The sequence below is a fragment of the Stomoxys calcitrans genome, chromosome 1 (genome assembly GCF_963082655.1).
Source record: "Stomoxys calcitrans chromosome 1, idStoCalc2.1, whole genome shotgun sequence".
In the NCBI taxonomy this organism is placed as follows: domain Eukaryota; kingdom Metazoa; phylum Arthropoda; class Insecta; order Diptera; family Muscidae; genus Stomoxys; species Stomoxys calcitrans.
In genome coordinates this window covers 270,740,287-270,759,595 of record NC_081552.1, presented here as the reverse complement: position 1 = coordinate 270,759,595, position 19,309 = coordinate 270,740,287, and the positions used below count along the sequence as shown (strand labels likewise).

The window sequence follows — 19,309 nt, the reverse complement described above, 5'->3', positions numbered from 1 at the left end:
CTGTTTGTCTTTGCAGATTTCTAGCGATACTTTAGTGCCAGTTGCTGCAAGCTTAGCTGCCGTGGCTGCCAAAGAAATCGAGACGCTGAAACAAACACTACAGGAGAAGGAAAGTCATATATTAGTCATGGAACAGGTGTGTCTCAGCGAGTCCGAACACCAGGCGGAACTGGAGGATAGTATTATCGCTTGGCAGGATAAATATGATCGTCTCTATGAATCCCATAAGCGGGTACAGAAAGTCAATCAAGGACTTGAGGATAAACTGTTAAAATTGGTCGATCGTAATTCAGGCGAAAGGGCCCAGTTGACCAGTGACGTGGCAACGTTGAGTGTACGTTTAGCCCAGGCAAATTTCAATATATCGAAGCTGCAAAAAGAGATAGTAAGTAGTACATACACTTTCCTTTTCCTTTCAGTACTCCATCACACCATAGAATGAGGGTATACTTATTTGCTATTTTTGCATTTGCAATATGTGGCAAGCCTATAATAGGTTTGTTAACTAACTAAGCGGCATGCCGTATCCGCAATTGTTAACGACATTGTTGGTAAGCGTGTAAAATAGAAAACACATTCAATCCGCATAACAATGACTAAAAGAGGACGAACGTGTCTCATTTAAACGTTCTGGAATGCACAAGTTAATACGATTTTTAGTGAATTCACAATAATAAATTGCGAGGCACATTTATTTAAAGGGTGATTTTTTTGAGGTTAGGATTTTCATGCATCAGTATTTGACAGATCACGTGGGATTTCAGACATGGTGTCAAAGAGAAAGATGCTCAGTATGCTTTGACATTTCATCATGAATAGACTTACTAACGAGCAACGCTTGCAAATCATTGAATTTTATTACCAAAATCAGTGTTCGGTTCGAAATGTGTTCATTCACCGTAACGTTGCGTCCAACAGCATCTTTGAAAAAATACGGTCCAATGATTCCACCAGCGTACAAACCACACCAAACAGTGCATTTTTCGGGATGCATGGGCAGTTCTTGAACGGCTTCTGGTTGCTCTTCACTCCAAATGCGGCAATTTTGCTTATTTACGTAGCCATTCAACCAGAAATGAGCCTCCTCGCTGAACAAATTTGAACACATTTCGAACCGAACACTGATTTTGGTAATAAAATTCAATGATTTGCAAGCGTTGCTCGTTAGTAAGTCTATTCATGATGAAATGTCAAAGCATACTGAGCATCTTTCTCTTTGACACCATGTCTGAAATCCCACGTGATCTGTCAAATACTAATGCATGAAAATCCTAACCTCAAAAAAATCACCCTTTATTATTAAAATGTATAATTTTTTGTGTGGTTATTTGATTTTTTCGATGTGGTTATTCGTTATTGTGTGTGAACGTTCAAAAACATTGCACTTAGCGGGAAGTGCTTACTTTTTGTCCAAAAGCTGGCAAATCCGCCAGCTTATCAAATAAAACAAACCAAATGCATAAATATTCTGGATAATTGCTTGATAAATCGTACGAAATGCCGCGCTCTTACACTTTCTTTACAGGTAAACAAATCGTTAAAGCGAAATAGTTTTTATGAAACCAAATGTCGAATTTTAAAATGTTATATCAAAATGATATAACTAGCTTGTACCTACCTCTTGCTTATAGCTTGATATTTATGACATTAGATGAGAGCAATACACAATCTGCGTCGATTTGAATTTAATATAATGCATATTCTGAAGGACGAACCGTTGCACAGGGAGAACATCGATAAAAGTTAGTAAAAATATGTCGAGTTAGAACGGTTAGAGATATCTCTTTCGAATGGTTAGAGCTGAGGTGTAAGCGATATCGAGATGTACAAAATTTCAAGGTCCTAGGCTGTCCGGGCGGTTTTGGTCAACTCGGTATTTCGAAAATTTATTGGGGCTGCCAAATCTTCGTTTGTGGTCCGATTTCCATTTTTTTTTTGCTGAATAGTTCCCAAAAATCGCCACAAAAAAGTCCGCTTGAGGTCTACAACATCTCCACTGATTTCTGGGTTATTCGACTTTTAATTTTTTTTGTAATTATGACCGAGATGTTCTTCGTATTTTGCATTTTACGCAGGCATTTGTGGTACAATTTTCATTTTTATACATGACACAAAGCGTATACTTCAAACGAATCTACGATATGCTCTTTACAAAAATATTATGTAAAAATCAAGACATTTTACCAAGTTTTTTCAACAAAGACTAATCATTAAAAATAATTTTTTAACCAAAAAAGTAAATAAAACACATTTTTTCAATTTTTTTGACTTTTAAACTGTATAACTTTTAACACAAATGCCTTCGAAAATTTGCAAAATATAAAGCAGGTCAGCGGTGGTTTTTCCCCTCCTTATGATGGCAACATTTGTGAGGTGTCGCACTGCGGCACGCCGTTCGGACTCGGCTAAAAAAATTTGCAATTTGCAAAGAAGCAGGTCGCGGTCAAAATTAAAAAAAAAAAAAATAAAAATAAAAGCCGAACATCCTCGAAATCAGCGGAGCATTTGTAGACCTCAAGCGGACTTTTTGGTAGGAATTTTTGGGCACTATCCAGCAAAAAATTGGGAAATCGGACCACAAACCAAAAATTGGCAGGCTAAACAAATTTTCGAAATACCGAGGTGACCACCTTTAGGGTCATGCCAAAAGGCACCCGGCCAACCTAGGGCCTTGAAATTTTGCACATCTCGCCAACACCTCAGCTCTAACAATTCTAAATTTCAAAGAGATTTCTTTACCCGTTCTCACACGGTATATTTCTTAATAGTTTTTTTTTTCCATTTTCTCTCACTGTGCGCCGCAGACAGACAAACAGTGATGTTATCTGGTAACTAAAACAACTTTTCAAAATTTTAAATATAATCATTCCATAAAGAATAGGATGCAATTGCTCCCATGGTGGGCGTTTGCTTCAGCTCGGAAATTTCCGGCAAATGAAAACGCTAATCACGACCCTGCTTAATGTGGAGTATGACGGTTTTTATGTTTGTGCTAGCGCTCCATACAAATCTATTTGGTAAAAAAAGGACCAAATGTAGGTTAACACATTATAATGAATTTGTTCGTTTTTATGGTGGTGTGAGTGGATGTACGTGTGAATAATGTGCATGTATGTGTTTGCGTGAATGTGATTTTAACACACAAAACATATTTGTGCCATTTACACATTCATTAAAATGTTTTGTACTTTTGTTTTCGTTTTTTTGTGTGTTCATGTTCACATAGAAGCAACACAAGTGTTCGGGCGTCCTTTATTCTTATCCAGCTCGCAGACACATTCGCCCTAACTCACTCATATGCAATTTAAGTACTCACATATGTGTGTGCATGTGTGTGGTACATGCATACTTTGCGAAAAATAATTTAGCTTACTAACACAGCAACACAAATATCCGCTCACAGGGAGGCGTTCGTCGATACTCTCGCACAAAATGTTCTATAAAACAGGAAACTATGTTCATGGTATGTGTGTTTGCGTATGTATTTGTGTCCGTGCATTTGCTCCAAACCTCCATTCACATAAAGACCGTTTGCACCCATGACCCCACCACCGTCAGACGAACACCAAACACCACTTAAAGAAACAAGAAAAAAAAAAAAACATAAATGCTCGTATTCGTTTTCTGACATATTTGAATGCAAACAGCACTCCGGTTTTCTTTCTTCTCTTAGAGTCGCTCTCAAGTGCGAGATTTCCTTGGAAGGAAGTTGCAATCCACTTGCCAATGAGGTACATAAGCCAAGTTATTCTTGTCTTCTTCCTGCTCTTGTGAAGGCACGAGCAAATGAAGACAGAATTGTGTCCGTTTTATCCGACTATTTTGCACGGTTCAACGTGTATTATGTTTCCACAGATATGCATTTGGCATGGGGGGCTCAGTCACTTGGCCTGCAATAAAAATGCCATACGTCAAGGGAAAAGATTTCTGCGTAATGAATGTTCCGTCAGGGTTATACAAGAGCAAAATGACATGCTGAACAATGTGCAATTGTGTTACATTGAAATAGATCTATGCGTGTGTCAGACATATAGTTCAAGGAAGGTTTTGTTCAGATGCACTGTTTTTTTGCAACTAATTTAGCAGAAATTAATATATCTGTTGATACTTGAGTAAGCACTTGCTATTTAAACAAAATTTGTATTAGTTAGCGCTGTTCATTCCAAAAGCATATTGCGAAAAGTAGAAGCTAATATACTCTTCATTATGTCTCAGGACCCTTTTTTGCTTTTTTAAATATAGAAGTCAAATGCAATGCCAATTAGCTCATTAACATTCCATTAAGGAACAGGGGCAAACTTCTGAGCGCTGTCCTCTTTGATAGCTCCCTGGGGAAGTTTTTACATGGCTGCCATACCAAATGACGCAGTACTTCACAAATGCTCTTGCCAGGATTCGCACCCGGGCGTTCAGTCTCATAGGCGGACTTGGTAACCCTTGCGCTACGGTGGCCTCCATATTCCCTAAATATTGAAAAAATGTATTCAACTCTTAATTGGCTTTTATGTATTCCATATTCCCTAAATATTGAATAAATGCATTCAACTCTTAATTGGTTTTTATGTAAAATCCATATTTTCCCGATGCAAAGGGCAATAAAATAAAAAAAAAAAACAAGTAAGAGCGTGCTAAGTTCGGCCGGGCCGAATCGTATATACCCTCCACCATGGATCGCATGTGTTGAGTTCTATGCGCGGTATTTCGTTTTAGGCGAACAAAGAATCTTGTATAAGATCTGTTATGCTATTGGAGCTATATCAAGTTATAGTCCGATTCGGACCATAAATGAATGTTGAACATTGTAGAAGTCATTGCGTAATATTTCAATTCATTCGGATAAAATTGCGCCTTGTAGAGCCTCTAGAAGCAAAATCGGGAGATAGATTTATATGGGAGCTGTATCAAGCTATTGATCCATTCAGACCATAGTAGGCACGAATGTTAAAGGTCATGAGAGAAGTCGTTGTACAAAATTTCTGCCAAATCGGATGACGATTGCGCCCTCTAGAAGCTCAAGAAGTCAAGATCCCAGATCGGTTTGTATGGCAGCTATATCAGGTTATGTACCGATTTGCGCCATACTTAGCACAGTTATTGGAAGTCATAACAGAACATCTCATGCAAAATTTCAGCCACGTCGGGTGAGAATTGCGCGCTCTATTGGCTCAAGAAGCCAAGATCTAAGCTTTATGGGGTCTCAGACGTATGTTTCGAAGTTTACAAACAGAATGACGAAAGTAGTATACCCCAATGTTATGGTGGAGGGTATAAAAACTAGTAAAAAAATATGCCGTGTGAGAGCGGGTAGAGATATCTCTTTGAAATTTGAAATGGTTAAAGCTGAGGTGTTATCGAATCATGTGCAAATTTTCAAAGCCCTAAGTTGTCCCGGCGCCTTTTGGCAGGCCCCTAAAGTTGGTCACCTCGGTGTCCACATCTGATTATTCGGGTAAAAGTTTTACAGTTTGGTAGTCAAAAAATTTATATTTTTTGCATTTTTGGGTAAAAAAAAGTATTTTCCCTTCATAAGTCTTTATTGAATAAACTTGCTTAAATACCATCATCTGCATACCCACCACCATAGGAAGGGGGTATACTAATCTAGTCATTCCGTTCGTAACACCTCGAAATATTCGTCAAAGACCCCATAAAGTGTATATTCTTGATCGTCTCGACGTTCTGAGTCTAGCTAGCCATGTCCATCTGTCGAAATCATGTTAGTGATCGAACGATAAAGTTAGCCGCTTGTAGATCGTTGGGGATTGCAAATGGGCCATATGGGTTCAGATTAAGATACAGCTACGTTTCGATTCGGCGATTCGGTCTATAACCTGATATTGCTCCCATATAAACCGATCACCCGATTTGACGGTCTATAACCTGATATAGCTACTCTATATAAACCAATCTCCCGATTTGACTCCTTAAGTCCTTACAAGCCGCAATTTTTTTCTGGTTTGACTGAAATTTTGCAGGCAGTGTTCTGTTACGACTTCTAACAACTGTGCCAAATACGGTACAAATCTGTTTATAACCTGATATAGCTCCCATGTAAACCGCTCTCTTGATCATCCTCGTTCGGTTCCTAGAAGCTTTAATTTTTGCTGGTTTGACAGAAGTTTGGTATGTAAAATAAAATTATGCCCTTCAACTTTCTTAGCAGAATCCATGGTGGTGGGTTCCCAAGATTCGGGCCGGCCGAGCTTAGCACGCTTTTACTTTTTCTTTTTTGTTTGTAAAGAAGACATATTTCAGATGCTTTTTCAGTGAAATTTGAATAAGATATGGCAACTTATACGGGTGCTACATGTACTCCAACTTTACTAAAAAATGCCGATTTTGAAACCATCTTTGCCCGAAATGGGTATTTTTGTACAAAAATTTGTGCGGAATTTATTTTTGGTTAATGACATGATTTTTTGCCAAAAAAGCAAAAAAATACACATTTTATAAATTTTTTGACTTCCAAACTGTCTAACATTTAACCGAACAATCAGATGTGGACACTTGTTGCGGCAAAGTATAATGCACAAAAATGGAAATCGAACCACAAATACATTCGTAAATTGCAAAATACGAAGCCAACCTCGGCCAAAATTGCAACAAATAAAAATTAAAACTCGTATATCCCCGAAATCAGTTAAGATATTGTACCCTTCAACGGCACTATACATCAAAACAAATTTTTGAAAACCGGACCATAAATGAATATTTGGCAGCCCCAACAAATTAACGAAATATCGAGGTGACCAACGTTAGGGGTCTGCCAAAAGGCGCCTGGACAACCTGGGGTCTCGAAATTTCGCACACAATCTCTCTAACCATTTCGAATTTCAAAGAGATATCTGTCCGTTTCTTAAATGTCATATTTTTAACTAGTTTTTTCGATTTTCTCCCACTGTGCGATGTCGGCTCTTAGGGTTTTGGGCGGTGTGGCGGTCTACATCAATCAACTTTAGCGTTCGTCCGCTACAATAACGACGACGAGAATGGTAAGACGATCACATCCGTGAGCGCAGGAACGTACTGAGAAGACTAACAGATTTTGGACACTATGTAGACGGGCCATATTCAAAGTATTTTAGGACAAAACGGTTTTAGTTTCCACGATTTAGGTGTGCGAGTATATTGCAGCATTCATTAAAATACCCGATTATTTTTTCTAATCTCGATTTCAAAAGGAGTTGACATCTTATCAATCGGGAATATAGCATTCTTCTTTCGTTTTAATGTAATTTTTACGAAAATTACCTTAGAACATATTGGGTTGCCCAAATATAGTTTTTTTACACTTTTTTTCTAAAGCAAGCTAAAAGTAACAGCTGATAACTAACAGAAGGAAGAATGCAATTACAGAGTCACAAGCTGTGAAAAAATTTTTCAACGCCGACTATATGAAAAATCCGCAATTACTTTTTGGGCAACCCAATAATTGAAATGATGATAAAAGTAATTATGTATGATTTTGTTCTTGGTGATGAAATTGAAATGAAATTAAATGATTCAATAATTTTTTAATTGAATCAGAAATTCTTTTAAAATAAAAATGTTATCAAAATGTTAACTTTTCGTAGTCTAGGTATTAAGATTATTAAAATTAAGAATTTGATCTTAAGCTAAGCCTCAAAAAATTGGTTCCATCATGAAAGATTTGTCAAAATTGATTTCCCATATTTTAGAGAAGTTTTTCTTTGAGTGCTTACTTTTAACGGTTAAACTATTTAAAAGTACACGGAAAATTTGAAAAAAATCTACAATTAAAAAACTTAAGTGGAATTTTCGAAATCTTGAATTGCAAATTTTTAATTAATTTTTAATTGAATAATAAGTTTTTTAAATTGGAATTTTTTTAATTACCCTTTTCAAAAACGTTAGGTTGCCCCGGTAGGCGAGTTGGTAGCGTGCTTGGATTACCAGTGCGGGGTTCGTGGGTACGATTCCCACCAGAAGCCTTGTTCTGTCTCTACTGTGGTATCACAATGGACTTCAAATTGTCTAAGTGAGTCTGTAAAGGACTGCCACTCTTACCTAATCGAACCTAACCTTTCAAAAACGGTAACTGATGTTATCTCTGGTGATTAAGCAGTCTCAATAAAAGAATTAATTGAATCAATTCATTTCATGATTCAAACTAATTTTTATTTTTCTGTGAACTTTTGTTGGTTTCTATTGTTAAAATAAACACATTTGAGCATTTTTAATTATATTTAACTAAAAAATTTAAAGGCTAACTGCATCAGTCAACAGGGAACCCATTTTGAAATTAATCGTAAGTTGCATTAGAAGATAATATGATGTTCGTTGGTCCATGTATTTGGAGGTATAGTTTTTATCGGAGTATGCGCAAAAAGGTTCGGACCATTCGAGCCATCTATGTTGGCAGTTATACCAGAGTTTCACGTGAAAAGGTTCCGAGAAATCGAAGATAAAGTAAACCCCCAACACTTTACCATATTCTCAATTGTACTGTGAGGGGGACATAATGCAGGGGTCAAAACGCTTCGAATTTTATGTAGTTTGTTAATGCAAATTTACAAAAATAAGTTTTAGTTTTCTATTAAATTCACAATTTTTGAATGAATGAAATATGTTACCCTTGGATAATGACATCTGCTAAGTATACAACATAGAAAGTTATTGGAAACTTATCATTAATCACATATTCTGTCTAGTTTGTGTGTTAAAAATTTGAATTCCTAATGTATCTTTGAGTCTTTGTACATCTTTCAAAACATTGTTGGCGGGCTATGCAGTGACCACCCTTGAAGGGATATTCAGTTTTTACAAATTAAATACACTTACTCAATGAGTCATAGCATAGTTCGCGTTATTTCTACAGATTTAACAATGCATTGGTTTCCTAACAAAGGGGAAACAAGAAAACACCCCTATTTCTCAATGGCAACTGTTGCCGCCGAGAACTCTTGTTGCATGTTCCTGTTTTTATATGTTTAGTTATAATCGTATCCTTGTCGCTCTTTTGTCTTCCTGCTCTTCTACATTGGCATGACCAAGAGCTAAATTCCTTTCCGACATTTTTATTAGCTGCGCATTTGAAGACGGTGTCGGTGACATTAAGACGAACCACACAGCAATTTTGTTTTGTTTGTATTTGTGTTGGCTTTTTTGCTTTGTGCGTTCCCTGCAAACATTTTCGATTGCGGAATAATCATCCGCGAATCGTCTAGATGAGGATGATAATCACGGACGAGCGATACTCCCGTCGCACGAAACGGCGAGTCTAGTGCGAGATAATTCAATTTGGTTAAGTATTTTCCAAATTGCAGACTGCCAACAAACCACTGACTGCAATACTAGTTGTTTTAGCTATTTTACACGTACGCGTTCAGATAGCTGGGTCACTTTCAAACAAAAATTATTTTTTCGTCTGTAATTTTTGTATATTTCATGTTGAAGAAAAAATATTTCCACATATCTTAAATATAGTGGTTGTTTTTAAAGTTTAGACTGTAATCCAAAAACAAAATAGAATGATATTTTGTGACCAAACAAAAGAAGCACAAAAACATGGTATAGACTGTGAGTTACCAAAAAAATAAAATTGCTTTCGTAGATTGTGATTTGTATATTACAACCCTTTTAATTTTTGCAATATTTTGATGCAATTCAATATTTGGTACAAGGTCAGTTTCAAAGCGTTCTCTGCTTGTAATACGGCACAAGGAAAATGTACTTTTTGTATTTGTATTTTTTGAGTTTTTTCTTTTAATAAGTCGATGCCAAAAAAGCATCTTTTCCTGTATTATGCTGTTTGCATTGCGTGTATGCCAATTTTTTCCCATACTATTAGGCTCGTATTTCAAAAAAAGATTATAAATGTTTGAATAATTGAAATTCTGAAATTTTTTGCTGACCTATTTTCTTAGTGTTTGATAATAATGGAGGAATGCTAATTGTGACAATGAATAAATTAAATAATAAATGTGATTAAAAAAATGAAATGGAAAATACACCCCGAGAATTGAATGCATTTGACAAAAAATCCAGTTCACTATGGAACACGAGAGCGAAAAGAAATTACCATATCTGGACACCGAACATCCACGACGGATAAAGATTAATACAGCAACAAATTCCATAGAGAGGGTTTTTAAAATCAGTGACACAATTTTTTACAACGAAATCTTCAGATTAAATGGTTTTCCAAACAACGCCATAAACAGTCTTATCAAACACGTAAAAGAAAATCTTCCAACACGGAAAAATCGCCAAAGATATTCAGATCTACAAGTTACATCCCTGTTTTTTTGGAACGCCTAAAAAACTCGTATATATGACAAGAATAACTACAGATTTACATTTAAAAACAACAACACTGTAGGCAATCTCTTTAGCAGGACAAAGACTAAAATAGATAAAAAGATAAGTCTAATGTAGTTTATAAGATATAATGCAATAGAAAAGAACGTAACTCATACTCAAAAATAAAAACTTGAATTTAGGCACACAAATCGGATCAAAAACTGTCTCACAAACTTGTAGAACAAAAGACGACACTTGCCTTTCATTGCAGCTTGACAGGACACATTCCAAACCTTAAGGACGTACAAATTTTGACACAAGAAAACAATTACAAACGTAGATACATGTTAGAAATTTTACATATAATTAACACTCCTTCTGACAAACGGATAAACTTTAAGGCGGACGCAGACCACTGTGCACAGATTTATAGTAGTTGGATACATAAGTATAGGCAAAAGAGAGAACGAGAGAGCTTAAGTAAAAGAAGAAAGTCGTTTGAAATTGTTAAGAATAATGTAATTATTAAAAAAAGAGAAAATACATTTGTTTTTTTCTTTTGTTTATTATTGTATAAAAATTTCAGCGAAATTCCCTGAGGAAGAAAACCGGTGGTTTTCGAAATATTGGATTTTTAATAATAAAACAATTTTCAAAAACAATAACATTAGTTTTTAACAATTGTTTTCATGACCTCGAGCCGAACAAACCAAAAAAGTTGATGAAGGCTTTTAAAAAAGAAAGAATATCGGCTAGACACTCTCAAATATTTTAAAAACATAAAAACCATCCGCAATTAACTGTATACCTAAAATGCTTAACAGTGGTTTAGAATCCAAAATTTAGTAAAAATCAGCCGATTGAGAAACGGTAGAGTTAACGGGATTATGTTCAAAATTGCAAAGCCTTAATTCGTCCAGGCACCTCTCAGCAGGGCACTAAAATTGGACCCTTCGGCATTTGGAAAATTGTACTCGGGGTGCCAAATCATAATTTGTGGTCCGATTTCCAATTTTTTTTGCTGAAAAGTGTTAAAAATCCCGACAAAAAGCCCGCAGACTTAAAATTGTTAGAATTTTTGCCGAGACAGGCTTCCTAAAAAATTTCAAAAAGGCTTCCTAAAAAATTTTTTCCACTATACAATTCACGACTTATACCGAAGAAACATCGCGTAAAAATCTTTCAGAAGATTGTTTTATTCATCGCGGGGACGAACGCTCTTCCAAAACCTCCAAACATTTGGGAGTTAATTTCGCCCGAGCAGATTTATTGACACAACGATAGAAAATGTTTGCTGGGAAATAATGATAATTGTTTGCAGGGTTTGTGTGTGTAAGTGAGCATGGATGTTTGTGTGTCTATGCAGCTACAACATGGAACCACTGGGAACTGTGGCTTATGACGCAGAATAGGACAATGAATATGCAACACAAAGGGGTTATTGACTTCCGCTAGCCGGTATTAACTCTGTCGTAGGAAATAAAAATAATACCCGCTCCACCGTCCTTTTTTCTTTGCGAAATAAACTCTAATTTATTCCGCGCATATTCCAACACCTTTCTAAATGTAGAAGTGTGCTAGTTTCAAAACTTGTTTGACTACTTTTGGCGGATTATCGATTATTTTGAACTAAATTGAACTCTTTGTAGATGTTGCTGGGCTAATTTGAAAATGGTGCAAATTAAATGCAAATAAATAAAAATAAATTAAATTATGGGTTGTTGCACACGCATAGAAGTTTAAAAAAGTCAGTGGAAAGCATCAATGTCATTAAAGAAATTAGTAATACGTGCTAAATTTCGTGAAATACGATTGGCAAATCTTCAATTCAGTACGCCTTGCGGTTTTCATTGAAGAAAACATTGTGAAAATTTTGTCTGTGAGACTAATATTTTGATATACCTAAATTGTCGAACTCAATCTGTAGTTAGAAATAGAGCTACTCCCTACCCGTTGTGGGTAATAGCTGGTGTTCCTCAAGGCTCTATTTTAGGGCCTCTTTTAATCTCCTTGTATATTTTAATGAGTTACCGAGTATTCTGAAATGTACTATACTATACTTCATAAATATGAAGATTACGTACAAATATATTTAAGCTGTCCTAAATCGCATGAATCAGAAGGTGTTGATAAGCCTTATACGGATCTACAAGTAATCCACACTTGTGCCACATCAACCATAAACAATCAAAATCAAACTTGCGAGCAATTGGTAATGATTGACAATCAAAGTACGGAACATTCAACACAATATCAAGGATATGTCGATTTGAACCATAAAAATGCAATTCATTCAACTCTCCGCAGTTTATGTTGTTGTTGTAGCAGTTTATTGTGTTCTATCTTTCGTCTGCGTGATTCTATTGAGTATTCAGATCCCGGAACTCTGCGACTTAGATGGGGTGCTTCCAGAGGGATCTGTGTCTGAGTCGAGTCGCCATTTTAGAATAACTTCCAACTTATTTTGCTTGGTTTTCAAATAATTTTTAAAAAATAATTATTGGATAGTCATCTGTGTAGCAAAATAAGAATCAATCGCCAATCGAATTTTGAAACGGATGGTCGTGTCCGCTAGCAAATAGTTTTGGTTCTTTGGCTCGTTTTCATTGCTAAAATCCTACAAATAATCAAATCAACAGAAAGTGTTGAAATTTGCAATTTGTGTCTAATTTTCCAACACAGCTGAACTTGAAAAACATGTTTTCGTCTGAACTGTATATCTTTGTATTTTAGGATTTAGAAGATATGAATACAATGAAATTTATAAATTTTTTGATATTACATTGGATTTGCATTTACGAAATTTGTTTGTGTTTGTTTGTTTATTGAAATAAAAACACGAAGGACAACAAAACGGGACCCTGTATATGTAACAGTGAGTACATGTGAATAAGCCGTTTGTTGGACTCTGCAGGATATTCGATCACCGGTTCGATGATTATTAAACTGCAATGTACAGACTTTGCTGTGGAGGTGGACACTCTGCCATGGAAACCGCCTTCGTTCTCGACGTGCGATAGAAAATGTGAAGATAACAGGAACTATGGTTGTCCCCCTTTAAAGTGAAACTCTGCAGGTGATTTATTTGTCGAAAGTCTGCACAAGTCCCCAATGAAATGAATTGCCTTTAGTAACGTTCAAATTAGTAATCTGCACCAACAAACCCACTGCAAGACGAGGCATAGTGGCGAATGCCGTGACTCTACCTAATCCATAGGGTCGGGTGATAGATAGATTTTTTTCCCTGGCACAAATCAGTTGGTATGCAATGTTGATGTGATTGTTGGACCCATGCATCGGTGTATATGTACCATACATTTTTTTCTCATGCCATTTTCTTCACACTACTTGTGCATGTTAATGCGGCGCTTCCACTTGCCACTGCCGTTCTCACTACTTTGCTGATGAAGTTGTGGGGGTGGTATTTATTCGTAACATGGAGCGAACGAATTCGTGTGGCGCCAAATGGTACGAAAATTGTGAGTATCCTGTAGACACTAACTCGTGTAAGTGTGTACGTTGTCTTCATAAATACACCTGCCGTTATTATGGATCCATTATAATAGTATAAGTTAGAGTAAAAATATAACAAACAAACAGTCGTGCTTATTCGGGAAGTGTTACCTTTACATACAAAATTATCTCTTTTCCGGGCTAGACTCTGAAACGTACGCTTATCCACAAACTGTCTACCAACCAAAGATCAATTAATTAGTACATAAATAATTTTCTTTAATAATTACTATTTTCTTTACAAGAATACTATATGCCGACTATAGGAACATATCGTACCGAGCATTGGAAAATGGTACCAACTACTGGTGAAAAATCACCTTTTTAATAAAATTGAAAATTTTAAGAATTTATTAAAAGAAATCAAAATTTTTTATAATTGCATCTAGAAAAAACCAAATTTCAATTGAACTGAACATTTGTACCCGGAAGGAGGATGGTTTGAAAAGAGCAAAATTCTTTAACTGCCTACTAATGAGACTCTTCCTCTAGTACTCGTATTAGTGAACATATGTTGTTCAACTTTCACTTAAAACTACGGTGGTCAATAAAACAGTTTTTTCCTGTGAAGACGATATTTTGAATGAAATGTTCTCTAAAGACAAAAATACACAAAATCTGTTAAGATACAATATCTTATCAATCGAACAAAACTGATGTTTTTTTTTTAAGACAAAATTTCGATAAAACTTTCCAAAGAACAAATTGTAACCAAATCTATTCTATAATAATAAGTAAAAGCGTGCTTAATTCGGCCGGGCCGAATCTTATATACCCTCCACCATCGATCGCATTTGACAAGTTCTTTGGCCGATATCTTTTTATAGACAAACATCGGTTTAAATCGGAGCTATATCAGGTTATCAACCGATTTGAGCCACACAGTTGTTGATGGTGATACCAAAACACTTCATGCAAAATTTCAGCCAAATTTGATAATAATGGCGTCCTCTAGCGGCGTAAGAAGTCAAAATCTAAGATCGGTTTATATGGGAGCTATATCAGGTTATGAACACATTTGTGCCATATTTGGCACAGTTGTTGATGGTTAAACCAAAACACTTAAACACAAAATATCAGCCAAATCGGCTAATAATTGCGCCCTCTAGAAGATCACGGAGTCACGATCCGAAATCGGATTAGATGGGAGCTATATAAGGGTATGAACCGATTTGAACCATACTTAGCGCAGTTGTTAGAAGTTAGAACAAATCACTTCATGCAAAATTTTAGCCAAATTGGTTAATAATTGCGCCCTCTAGCGGCTCAAGAAGTCAAGATCCGAAATCGGTTTATATGGGATCTATATCAAAACATGGACCGATATGGTCCATTTACAATCCCAACCGACCTAAACTAATAGGAAGTTCTTGTGCAAAATTGTGCGCCTGACCTTACACCTACGAAAGTTAGCATGCTTTCGACAGACAGATAGACGGACGGACGGATATGGCTACATCGACTTAGAATTATTGGTTAATATCTACGTGTGATATATCAGGCTAAGGCTAAAGGGTGTTGTGTGGTTTAGTTGCTGAACTGAATAGAAGGTAATTTAGAGTTTTAAACAAGTAAAGAAGGCATATGAATGATAGTTTTATCTAAATCAATATATCTTGTCTTTGGGCACTCACACGTGACTAAACGGATAAGAAATGCGACAGCTACCTTGACCACAAGAATACATGCAAAGACAGACAGACGAACATGGCTTAATTTTATATACATTCCTATGTACCCCTGTACAAAGCAGTCCCTTTTAAAATGGTCCTCTAGACGTACAAAATGTTTAATAATTAGTTTTGATTGAAACCGATCTACAGTTATGAACAATGCAGGTATGAGAATTTTTGAAGGTGCTTTGTCTTCTTGAGATTGTTCACTTTCATTGCCTTAAGAGGTCACTTTTGTCTATTCCCTTACGAGTATTTCTGTACAACAAAGAGACAAAGTTTATCATTGAAGAATATTGAGTAGACGAACAAAATTGAACATGAAATTATCCCATCTATCAGCGAGTGATAGTTTTTTCACCCCATCCAACGCATTAGTGGTTGGATTTATCCACTTTTTTCAACTATTCGCTTGACCAGATTTACACAACCATTTATCATGATTTACCGCTACACTATAAGCTGTTTCCCACCAGCCTTTCCCACTTCATTCTGGGTTTCCATTCGACAAAAGAAATGAACGCAGAACTTTTTCCTCTGATATTTTTTTTATTTGATTTTGTTTGTTGAGGCGTAAAACTTGTCGTAGGGCCAGGCAACATTTACTATAACAACAGTGGCATTAGCAGTAGCAGTAGCAACAGCAGAAGCAGCCCCAGTTGAGCCATTATTTCGGGTTAGTTGGCTAAAAGTTTCGTTCGGGTTCCTTTCGTTTATTTCCATAAAAGGAAATTATTCTCGACAGGATGCTTCTCACGCCATGTTTACGACTGCGGTTCATTGCGTTGCACTCTCCCAACACCGGATGTGCAGGGACGGGATTCCCATTAGTATTCGGGAAGCCAAAAAATACTTCCAAAGAGTTACAACAAGTGGTCATTTGTTGCCCATTGAAAAATGGAGCACCGGCTATTGTGTTCAAGTGGAACAAAGCCAGATAAGTGATTCATTCGAAAAGTGCCATAATTTTTGTATGGTTTGTGGATACCTTTTTCCTTTGGCAGGCCATATTTTATTCTTAAACAAATAGTTGGGAGAATATCTTTTGGATTAACCCCAAATGAGAGTTGGGTACTCGTATATTGAACTACATATGACGCAAGCTCCCTCTTCCATTCCTGCCAAAAACTTTGGATGTAAATTCCGTATTTTTCGTATGTGCCCTGTGCTTACAGCAGGGTAAAGCATATTTGTGAGAACCACTGTGCCGTGTATTGAGAATGCAATGTTGTTTTGCAATTTTGCAATTTTGACCAACAAAATCTTTTGTTTTAGTTACTAATGAGCTAAAATATCAAAGGCTTGTTTTTCAAATAAAACAAATTAATATTGGCACTTCTTTTAAACAATTTATCATACTGCTTGAGGAGTTTTCAATAGCAACATTCATTTTGTCTTGGTAGGTTCATTTATAATTTTTCCAATATACAAAACATACACTAAAATGCCAAGTAGATTACAGAAGACTTTTGTAACATTGGGATGGGGTTTACCAACTTCGTCATTTTAAATACTTCGAAATATCGATCTAATATCCAAAGTACACATATTCTTAATCGCCATAACATTTCCAGTCGTTTTCAGTTCGGTCTCAATTCGTTTCCGTTGTTTTCTCATGTGACCTCCAACAGCTACATAATGACCGCAAAACCTGATATACAATACATTAATTTCATTGGGTATGACAGAACATTTGTACCATTTAGCCAAACATGGAATAGCGTTCTAAGCGAATCGATCTTCTGCGCTCCTTCTTAAATATCTGACATCAAGTTTCGAGATGTCTTACACCACTAAGTCTTTCCATCGGGCTTTTGGTCGGCCCGGTTTGCGTCTACCACCGTGATCGCATTCAAAAGTCTTCTACGCAAGAGCTCCTTGATTCATTCTGACAACATGACCTAGTCAACGCAACCGTAGTATTTTAACACGTTTAACTATGCTAACGAGGTCATGCTGCTCGTACAGTTCGTGGTTCATACGACGCAGATACTCTCCATTAATGCAAACTGGTCTATAAATTTTACGAAGAATCTTTCTCTCAAACACTCCAAGTACTATCTCGTCTGCTTTCAAAAGAACCCATGCCATGGCTTGAAATACCTTTGAACGTATAGGGCTATCGAAAGCGGAGCGGATTTGTAGTCAACAAAGAGATGCTAAGAGTTGACCTGTCCTTCTCGGGGTTTTTTTCAGGATTTGGCGCAGTGTGCATATCTGTTTTATGGTGCATTTACCAGGTCTAAAGCCGCATTGATAGGACATTGTTTGAAATATCTGGTGCACACAATGAAAACAGAAAAACAATAATTTTTAAGAATCTTTAATTTACTATTACATTTAAGGAGAGAGTTATAAAAACACAACCACGAATTTTATGAGAAGAGTATTTATCATAAGTGATCCAGACTTTTATTCTGAGAATGAGAGGAAAATAAATGTGGAAATGTTTTGAAACAGGTGAGATTTCTGTTCATCCAATTAGATGAAAGGCTAGTCCCTGCAAAATATAATCCTTTCAGAGACATGATGCTAAATGCCACTATGGCCATGCACATAACACAGTAATCGGCTTGCTGTGCGCTATTAATTCTAAAAAGTAACCTCAAAAAAATCAAAGCACGGAATTCCATACTACTTACACATCCTTAATTGTTCTCCATTCCATTCCTTAATTGTTCTCCATTCCACGCCTCTAAGTCAGTTCAAAACTGGTATTGTGTCCTCACATAAGCCCCGGTGCTTGCTAGCCGCGAAAGCTAGGCAGAAAATGCTCCAGCGTCTCATCATCTTCCCCACATGCCCTTCACAAGCTATCACTTACCGCACCTATTCTGCATAAGTATGCTCGTTGTCCTTTGTGTCCCGCTATGATACCGATACTATCCGGATCTCCCCAAGGATATTTCATCGCCATACCGACCGTTTCGCTATTCCACAGTGTTATATGCGCATTCGTCGCATATCGCCTTAACTCGGATTACGTCGATCGTCGATTTGGCCGTCTCTGCCAAATCGTCTGCTATTTCATATTACCTTTACTCGGCTATGGCCCGTAAACCAAACATTACGAATCATGCCATCCTCAGAGAAGGCGTTCATATCCTCCTTACACTCCAAGTTTGTTTGTGACCGTACTGTCCTGGTTGTTAATCCCAAGGCCCTCTCTGTCTTCTAGCTTTGATCCGTCCGTGTAGCATTAACTTCCAGATGGCAATACGCTGCGCTTTTTCTCCTTCGCAGTCCACCAAACTAGTAAGTAAGTATTGGTATAGTCACGCTCCTGTAGAGCCAGTGGATTATCCTCGGATTCAGGCCCCATTTCGAACCTATGGCCCGTCTACATAGTGCCCAACATCTGCGAGTCTTATCAGTACGCTCCCTAATGCCCTAATAATCATTCCTAAATATTTGATCTTGTCGGATCGGGTTAACATTCAGACCCTAGGTCTAGCCAAGCCGTATGCCAACTCCAAGAGCTTTTCTGCATGGCTTTAGATCCCTATCCCTCAAGTATTATAACATCGTCTGCACAACAGACAGTTTAAAATTCCTCCTCAGCCAGCATCCGTAATAGGATCATTAGGAGTGGCGATAAAGTGCCCTGTGGGTTGCCCTGTGCCACTTTGTTCCTTATTTTTATGTTATGGGACCCACACTTTATCCACCTGCTCCATAGCATATGTTTTCATCATATTGAGCTATAGTTGCATGACATTTTGGAAATGAATCCTATCCATCAAAAATGGATTTTCGGTCGATTTAAATGAATTATTTTCTTGAAAATTTTAAAAATTATAATATAAATAAATAGAATTTAAAACCGATTGTCAAAATCGGGACAATATCCTGTTGAAATC

General features: G+C 36.7%; 1 protein-coding gene across 5 annotated transcripts in view; it reads left to right on the top strand.

Moving 5' to 3' along the window:
- Positions 1-19,309, top strand: part of LOC106095836 (putative mediator of RNA polymerase II transcription subunit 26) — a 109,421-nt gene that overhangs the window by 37,553 nt on the left and 52,559 nt on the right. For all 5 annotated transcript variants that reach the window (XM_013263230.2, XM_059360236.1, XM_013263234.2 and 2 more), the window contains exon 2: positions 17-385. In XM_013263230.2, coding sequence (XP_013118684.2) covers positions 17-385 — 369 coding nt within the window. The remainder of the gene's footprint in view (positions 1-16; positions 386-19,309) is intronic.